Genomic DNA, 9,427 nt, shown 5'->3' with positions numbered 1-9,427 from the left:
CTTTTCCAGACAAGAATCTTATGGAAATAAATGGCACCTTTTCCAAACCATCCGCCTCGTGGCTTATTATGTAGTTTTGTATTTTGTGAAGCCTGCTATGCGATGTTTGCATTGTAATTACCGACAGTAATAAGCCTAAAGTGAATAACGGATATCAATGCATATTGGGAATGAAGGAAGTGCAGTCAAAGTTCGTTCGTCCTTCACTCGGTCCCCGAAGCTCCTCTTTGCGAGTGAGTCCAATCTAAAGTGTGTATTAATTAATGCGTTCAGAGATTTGAGTACTAGTGGTGTAAATGAATTGGTGGAGAGATCGTAGTTTTGATAGCTTTTTACATTCGCTAAGTTAAGCGCTGACACGCTTTTCAGTTACTTCCTGCTTTGCTGTTGCGGGTATTGTTTTGTTTTTCATAGTATGCTCTGAAATACAATCCACAGGGAATCCAGCATTTGTACCCAAACAAAAACCTAACTTTTCTGATCGTGGAGCGGAAGGGAGAAAGAGAAAAGGAGTGAACATTTTCAGCCTGCTCCTTTGCACAAGTTGCAATAGCTTAGTGGGAGTGGAAGGAAATAAGGAAGTGTGGTGGAAGAAATACCAAGAGTGTTTGTTTTGTTGTTTGTTTAAAGAAAAGCATAACTAGGAGAGCTCTCCAGGCATGAATTTGTACCATACTTTTATTTTAAAAATCTAAAGTGACTTCCTAAGCCCAAAGTACAAAATACACAGCAGAGTGAAGAATAGTAAAGTAACAGCACTTAAGGGACATTTGCGGTTTTGACCGGTCGTTTCGTGGTGCAATCCTACGTATGATTACGCAGTGTCCTATTGTCTGTTATGGGGATTACTCCAGCTGTCTTGCATATTCTTGGCTTTGTTAGCTGTCTTGGGCATCCTGTAAAATACTCTTTGTCCACTTGAGAAGCCCAACTGCCACTGAAATTTGTCATATATTCAATAAAATGTTATATATCCAATAAGATAAATATTATCTAACAAACCTAACATAAGAAGCTGGCAAAGCTGTGATCCATCTATCTCAGATTCTGGGAATGAAACCTCTCAGCTGCAAGAACAGCAAACATGTCCCAATTCTGTTAAAAGAGGAATGAAAGGGAAGGATTTAATTGTTCTTAAATGATTTGAACTTAAGGATGAGCACTGAGGTGCCCAAGTTTCTTGACGATGCCAAGTTATTTAGGGTGGTAGAAACAAAAAGACATTGCAAGAAGTTTCAAACGGATGTTTCCAAAATAGGAGAATAGGTATTCAAATGTCATCAGTTGCTTTATCTGTGATCCTGCTTGCTTCTTCTTGGCCAGCAACAGCTGTTTCTACCTCTAATTTTAGCTTTAGAGAGGCTAACAACAAATGAAAGAGGAGGTTTTCTCACTAGTCTGGGTCTGGGAAACAGCAGAATAGACTAATCCTGCAGAAGATCTTCCTGTTGTGTGTCACGGTTACTTTTGAATTGGTCCTGCACTCTGAGTCCTTCTGTCTACTCCACATGCTTCATTCTTTGAGAGTGCTTTCAGAGCATCTTTCACTTCACTTTCTAATATTGCAGGATCTTCCTCATAGGATTCCTCTGTGAAGAATCTGTCATCCTTTAATCTTTTATGTGAAGAAGTGCTTGGTTAGCATACCATTAAAGAAGGCATTTACTAGCTTATGTCTTGAAACAATGCCTTAGCATATCTTAGGGAGATGTTTCCCAGATCCTTCTGGAACACCCCCTTTGTCCTTTGTCCTCCAGGGACAGATGGAGGACCTGAAATATGATGACCTACATTGCCCCTTTTATAATACCATAATGGAGTGAACGTTGGGCCAGATTATCAACAATTTCTCAGCTTCAGAAGCAGAATGTATTCATTTTCTGCTTGCAGATATATTTTCCCATTTTAGTGATCAGGTGGCCATTTTACCATTTTATCTTTTAAAATTAGAAATATTATATCTACTAACTCAAACTTTGACTGAATTTTGTTTTTATTTATTTATTTATTTATTTAGAACATTTCTATGCTGCCCCTAATCAATAATTAACAATTAAAATATCTTTTAAATAAAAAGGTCTTGGCCTGGCGCCAAAAAACAAATATTGATGGCGCCAGGTGGACCTCTCTGGGGAGCGCATTTCATAGGTGGGGCACCACCGCAGAGAAGGCCCTCCTCCGGGTACTCAGCCTCCTAATATCTTTCACAGAGGGTTCCTGGAGAAAGGCTTCTGCCACCGATCTCAAGGGGTGGGAGGGCATATATGGACACAAGCACTCCTTTAGATAACCAGGTCCCAAGCCATTGAGGGCTTTATAGGTGATAACCAACACCTTAAATTGGGCCCGGACTTCAATGGGAAGCCAGTGAAGCTGACGGAGGACTGGAATTATATGAGAACAACGCCCAGTCCCCATCAGCAACCTGGCAGCTCTGTTTTGCACCAATTGAAGTATCCAGACCATCTTCAAGGGCAGCCCCACGTAGAGGGCATTACAGAAGTCTAATCGGGAAGTTACCAATGCATGTGTCACTGTCGCCAGTCAATCGTTCTCCAGGTAGGGACGCTGCTGATGGATCAGCCGAAGCTGAAGGAAAGTGCTCCTCACCACTGCCGTCACCTGAGCTTCTAATGACAGCTCTGGGACGAGGAGCACTCCCAAGCTGCGAACCTTGTCCCTAAGAGGGAGTGCAACCCCATTCAGGACAAGGTTCAGGTCCCCTACCCCGAAGCCTGAGCCACCTACCAACAGGACCTCTGTCTTGTCTGGATTGAGCTTCAGTTTATTGGCCCTCATCCAGCCCATTACCTCGGCCAGGCACCGGTTCAGTACAGCTACTGCCTCACCTGGATTGGTTGAAAATGAGAGGTAGACCTGGGTATCATCAGCGTACTGATGATTCTGTAGCCCACACCTCCTGATTACCTCTCCCAGCGGTTTCATGTAGATGTTGAATAGCAAGGGGACAAAATGGACCCCTGCGGAACTCCATGGCATAACTGCCATGGCACAGAGCCATAGTCCCCCAGCACCACCTTCTGGAATTGGCCATTGAGATAGGAGCGGAACCACCAAAAAGCAGTGCCTCCAACTCCCAATCCTGACAGCCTATCCAGAAGGATACCATGGTCGATGGTATCGAAAGCCACTGAGAGGTCCAGGAGGACCAACAGGGACGCACTCTCCCTGTCTCTCTCCCTGCACAGGTCATCATACAGGGCAACCAAGGCAGATTCAGTACCATACCCAGGTCTGAAGCCGGACTGAAATGGGTCCAGATAATCAGTCTCATCCAAGAGTGCTTGGAGTTGTCTCGCCACCACCCGCTCTAACACCTTGCCCAAGAACGGGATGTTGGCCACCAGTCTGTAATTGGCAGCCATCTCTGGATCCAGGGATACCTTCTTTGGGACTGGCTGGACTACCACCTCTTTTAAAGGGGCAGGTACCCGGCCGTCCTTTAGAGAGGCGTTGACAACCTCCAGGATCCAGGCCCCTATCCCGTGCTTGGCTTTGTTAAGTAGCCAAGATGGGCAAGGGTCCAGTAAGCAGGTGGTGGGACGTACTTGTCCAAGCACCTTGTCCACATCATCAGGCTGCAACAACTGGAACTCATCCATCAATTTTGGACCAGACGGCAACATTGGCACCTCCCCAGAAGGTTCTGAGTCACTAGTGGAGTCCAGCTCGTGATGAATCTGAGCGATTTTCTCCTTGAAATGCTTGGCAAAGTCATCACAGCGAGCTGTCGAGGGTGGCACGAGATCTTTCTTGGGGCCCGGATGAACCAGCCCCTGTACCACCCGAAAGAGCTCCGCCGGACAGCATTGTGAGGAGGCAATGGAAACGGAGAAGAATTTATTTTTTGCCGCCCTCACTGCCACTGCATAGGCCCGATAATGGGCTCTTAAGTGTGTTCGGTCAGATTCATCCCGTGATTTCCTCCACTTATGCTCTAAACGTCTCCCAACCCGCTTCATCACCCGTAGTTCAGGTGTATACCAGGGGGATGAACGGGCTCTGCCAGGCAGGAGAGGACACGTAGGAGCAATCATGTCAATACCCCTGGTCATTTCCCCATTCCACAGTTCAACCAAGGCATCGACAGGAGCATCAACCTTATCAACCAGGAATTCCCCCAGGGCCTTCAGGAATCCATCCGGATCCATCTGGCTCTGGGGGAGGACCAACACAATCAGGTCCACACCCTTACAGAGGGAAGGTCGCTCTCAAGCTCAAACCTCATGAGGAAGTGATCTGATCATGACAGGGGTGTCAGACACAAGTTCCTCACCCTCAGATCCCCCTCTTCCTGCCCCATCAAGAAAACCAGGTCCAGAGTGTGCCCACGTTCATGGGTCAGGCCAGTGACATGTTGAGACAGCCCCATGGCCTTCATGGAGGCCATGAAGTCCTGAGCTGCCCCGGTCAGAACAAGTCTTGGTGTGGAGATTGAAGTCCCCCAGGACCAGCATCCTGGGAATCTTCAACACCAAATTCGAGACGATCTCCGTCAGCTCAGGCAGGGAGACTGTTGGACAGAAGGGTGCACGGTACACCAACAGAATCCCCAATCTGTCTTGGTTGCCCAACACCAAGTAGAGGCACTCTAGACCCGGCCTCGAAAGAACAGGAAGCCCCGTGAGGGAAATAGAGGTAAACCAAAGTGACTCCCCCTCCCCTCCCCTCCAGGCGTGGTCGGTGCTGGACCAAGTATCCCGGCGGGCACAGTTGAGAGAGGGACACATCCCCCCCTCCCGCCCAGGTCTCTGTTATGCCAGCCAGGTCGGCCCTCTCATCCACGATCAGGTCGTGGATGAGTGATGACTTATTATGGACCGACCTGGCATTAAGCAACAGCACCGACAGGCCCGGGGGATGGTTGACAAGCCTACCTGGAACCCGCCAGCTGGGGGAATAACCAGAAAGAGGAACAGGTATTAACCATCTGTCCCTCCTCCTTCTATGCAGACTTGTTAAACCCCCAATGCCATAATACCCATTGCCCGTAACCACCCCAGGGGCAGTGCCCACACGCTCTCCAGGCAACCCCATAGTCAAAGCCAAAGATGAATCCATTGAAATAAACTAAAACACATTAAAAACACTTAAAAACACCCCCACAGTCTCCGCAGCCCAATTTACCAATCCCACCCGCCGGCCAACAGCAAAGTCCCTGGCCAGTTCAGCCCCTACATGGCCCCAAACGGTCCCAAACGGCGTCACCGCCCTTAGGCCGATGCCCTTCGGCCACCGGCCCTGGTCGCTGCTGATGAGTTAAAGGTCACAGCCCCATCCCCGCCCCCTGCCCCCAGACCGGCGCAGCTCTCACCCACGCCGGGAGGGGGCAGGAGCAGGGCCCGTGGAGCACTCGCTGGCAGGATGGTGGGCCCGCAGGCCGGCAGTGTCCCGGCTCCCAGTCCCGAGATGGCACCGTCTGTCCCATGAGGCAGCGGCATCCTCAGCGGGCGTCATAAGTATTTTGCTTACTTATTGGGATTATAATTATTTTAGGTATTCAGTGATATTTGTTATGATCTCTAGTTACAACAAATTTACTAGTACTAGTACTACTTGGCAGAAGGATGGGATATAAATGCTTGCTTGTAATAATACTTATTCCTTGAAAAGAAACCATGGAGGGTTTGCTGTGCCTGGAACAACCTATGGAGTACCCAGCAATTTGAATGTGCTTCCTGTAACTTGTTCTCTCCTTTCTTCCCCCTCATTCCTTCAGCTTGCTCTGACCTCTACCTCTTTTCATCCCCTGGCTTAGTTTTCATTGCTTCAAAAATCCACATATGGGTCCATAATATTAAAATGATTGTTGTTGGTCTTTGCAAATGTGAATTTATGGCTAACTGTTATGTGTAAAATTGCCTGGTCAAATTCCTTGTCTGCTTTAGTTGGGGAAAGGAGCAGAAAACAGGAGTATGTAATATAGAAGGAAATTCACAAGACAGGTTTGCATTCAGGGTAATTTGTGCAGAGTTGCTAAGGAGATGTAACAGTAAGGAGGGGGACTCAATACTGCAATATTGTCATGCCTGACGGCTCGACAGAGGCGTCGACTCACGAGAAAGAGTCAAATGTTCACAATGAGAATTAGACATTAGAACAAGGGGACTTATACTTGGGGCCCAGTAACCAAACGACCCCTCTGCAGCATGACTCTGAGACCGCTGAGCAAATAGCCACCCCACAGCATAACGATGAGGCTTCTGCACGGGTGGCTTCTCCTCATCCTGACACTGAGGTGCTTGAACAAGCTCCCCCCCCCCCCCACCTCCTGACTCTGAAGCTGCTGGGCAGAGTTCAGGAGATCAAGAAGAGGGAACAGTGAATTTGGCAGACGCCCTATTTAGGAGGAGTTTACGACATCTGGAACAAATGAGAAGACAGGGCAGAGGTTTGTCCCACCCATGAGCTGAAAGACATGACAGGAAAAGCTAATCCCACGTGGGCTCCTGAGAGACTTCACAAAGTGGGGGGAACTGAACTGCTAGGAGCTTCCCTTTAGAGCTTATCTGTTACATCGTAAATCTTGTAGAAAGTAGCAGTAAAAGACTTTAGTTTTATGGCTGGCTGCTGTGTGAGTTAATTGGAGACGTGAGTTACGACATCATTACAGCTTGCCCCCTCCTTCGTCCACACTCCAGCCCAAACAGGAGCGTTGAATCTCACACAGCCAGGTGAAGATTTTTTTTTTCTCTTTTTCTCTTTCTTCTTTTGGAGCATTGCAACAATGGATCCAGCGGCCCAGGTTCCACCAGAGGTCCAGAATCTGCGAGATGAAAACGCCCTTCTGAGGAACAAATATACAGAGGTCACTCAACAGACAGACGCCCTGCGTGCAGAATTAAATACACTTTGAGCTGCTCAGCCAGCGGCAGTGGCAACTCCCCCACAAGCTCAAGAGTTAAAATTGAGACGCTGCCTGGTAGAGCCTCCCGCCAAGTACGATGGGGGAAAAGAAGGATTTACGACTTTCAAAGCGCAATGTGAGCTGTACATACATCTTCACCAAAACGACTTCACCGATGAGAAGACCAAGGTAGGCTTCTTAATTAATCAACTTACTGGAGCCGCTGTTCCTTGGTCGACAGCAAAGCTAATTGCCCAGGACCCCATTCTGAATAATGTGACAACTTTTCTCAATACCTTGGAACAGTTCCTAGTCATGGGATCTTGCAAAGAGATGGTCATCCATGAAATTAAACACCTGCAGCAGGGAGCAGGCTCAGCTACAGATTACACTACCAAATTCCAACTCTTAATGAATGACTTGGGGTGGAATGAAGAGGCCTTGATGGTGCAGTACCAGGAGGGCCTAAGGGAGGAGATTCTGGATGATTTAGCCCATGCTCTTATGCCAGAGACTTTGCAACCGTTAATGCTTGTGACCATACACCTTGATGCGAGGCTGACTGAGCGGGCACAAGAAAGGTGGGAACGCCGCCCTGGCCCAATGCCAGCTAGAGAAAAATGGTTCCCACGCACAGCAGCCAGGCCCCGTCAACTCCCGCCTGATTACTATGTGGCCTAGGCAACAACTCAGCCAGAGCCAGAGCCTGAGCCGATGCAGCTGGGAGCTGCCAGGCCTCGCATTCCAAGAGGAGAAAGTGATTACCACCATCCAGCCGGACCATGTTTTGTTTGTGGACAGATGGGCCATTTGGCCCGATTTTGTTCGTTGAAAAAACAGGTGGGAAACTTCCAGTCCCAGCATCGTTAAGCACCGTGATACTGGGATCTATAGAACGGTCACAAGGGTGCCTTTCCCCCACAAGACCTTCTCCAACCCGACACCTACTGATTGATGCCATTTTACAGGCACACCCACATCCTGCAATACGAGCCACAGCACTGACTGATAGTGGTGCCACTGCTTTCTTTTTGGATGAGAAATTTGCTGAGAAACACTCCTTTCCTACATCCTTGCTACCAGCCCCACTTCAGGTGGTCTCAATCCAGAAGCGCCCCTTACAGGGAGGCCCTTCCTCTGGCCAGTCCTCCCTGCTCACCCTGCAAATTGGCAAGTATTTTGAACAGACTGCTTTCTTGTTGGTGAAGGGTTTACAGTACCCCTTGGTACTTGACATGCACTGGTTAGTCAAACACAAACCCCAGATATCATGGGACTCTGGAAAAACACATTTCAGTTCGACATTTTGTTCCCAATTGTATTGAACATTTTTTTTTGTTCAATACAATTATTGATTCTCCCAACCAAACTCCTCATATCTCCCCCCTGCCTTCCTCCACCGCTCTTCCTCCCCATTATCAGGATTTTTGGGACATTTTTGACCCACTGGAGGCAGACAAACTGCCTCCTCACCGCACGTGTGACATGGAAATCCACATACAGCCGGGAGCCACACTTCCAGATGGCAAGTTGAGGGCCATGCCAGCTAAAGAGCTGCAAGTCCTTAAAGAATTCATTTCCACCAACCTAAAAAAAGGGTTCATCCCCCCATCTTTGTTGCCTACTTCGGCCACACCCATCATCATCCCCCGGAAAAATTCCAAAGGACCCAGAGTCTGTCTTGACTACCGCAGCTTGAATGCCATCACAGTCCCCAACACACACTCCATGCCACTAATCTCTGAGATTTTAGAACGCTTGGGCCAAGCACGCATATTTACCAAATTGGATCTTCGCAACGCCTACAATTTGCTGCGCATCCGCCCTGGGTTCGAGCACCTTATGGCATACTTGTCCAGATTCGGCACTTTTGAGTTTTTAGTGACGCCTTTTGGGCTTGTAAATGCAGGACAATCATTTTGCAGGCTAGTAAATGAAATCTTCCACGATTTTCTAGATGTCTTTTTGATCGCTTACCTGGATGATTTGTTAATCTTTTCCAACAACCCAGACTCTCACATATGCCACGTATGAACCGTTCTCCAACGTATGCGTGTAAACCACCTCATTGCTAAGCTTGAAAAATGTGAGTTTCACACTTCTTCTCTCATATATCTCAGCTACCAGATTTCCCAAGACGGACTGCAGATGGACCCTGAGAAAGCACGAGCTGTACTATCCTGGCAACCACCACGAACGAAGAGGGAACTACAAAAATTTTGGGGATTTGCAAATTTCTATCACCGCTTCATATCTCACTTCTCTTGCTTGACAGCACCATTGACGGACCTTTTGAAGGAGAAGGGACGATGCCTGAACTGGCCTCCCAATGTTGCATCAGCGTTCGACACCTTTAAACGCCATTTTGCTTCAGAAAACCAGCTGATTCATCCTGGCACATCTGCACCTTTCGTACTACAAACTGATGCCTCCAATAAGGCCATTGAAGCAGTCCTATTGCAGCCACAGAAGAGTTCGGTCAATGACCTCAGACCGGTGGTGTTTTATTCACGCAAACTCTCAAGTTCAGAGTGGAACAACACCATTTGGGAGAAGTAA

At 48.0% G+C, this 9,427-nt stretch overlaps 1 protein-coding gene across 1 annotated transcript; it reads left to right on the top strand.

The window, feature by feature from the left end:
* The first annotated feature begins 115 nt into the window (after window positions 1-115).
* Window positions 116-9,427, top strand: LOC123020518 (uncharacterized mitochondrial protein AtMg00860-like). Its single transcript, XM_044424345.1, has 3 exons — window positions 116-233; window positions 6,739-7,057; window positions 8,989-9,427. Exons 2-3 carry the CDS (start codon window positions 6,966-6,968, stop codon window positions 9,425-9,427), a joined length of 531 nt encoding a protein of 176 aa, XP_044280280.1. The 5' UTR covers window positions 116-233; window positions 6,739-6,965.

This window comes from Varanus komodoensis, unplaced genomic scaffold (genome assembly GCF_004798865.1).
Source record: "Varanus komodoensis strain SLA01 unplaced genomic scaffold, ASM479886v1 scaffold14_1, whole genome shotgun sequence".
Classification (NCBI taxonomy): Eukaryota; Metazoa; Chordata; class Lepidosauria; order Squamata; family Varanidae; genus Varanus; species Varanus komodoensis.
Note: the sequence above shows the minus strand (reverse complement) of the source record. Positions and strands in the feature narration are given on the sequence as shown.

Excerpts from the sequence above, each read along its gene's own strand:
- LOC123020518 (XM_044424345.1), top strand. The coding sequence starts at position 6,966 with ATGGGGGAAAAGAAGGATTTACGACTTTCAAAGCGCAATGTGAGCTGT. Across the intron at positions 7,058-8,988 it reads TCACCGATGAGAAGACCAAG|CTACCAGATTTCCCAAGACG; the intron begins GTAGGCTTCTTA and ends CATATATCTCAG.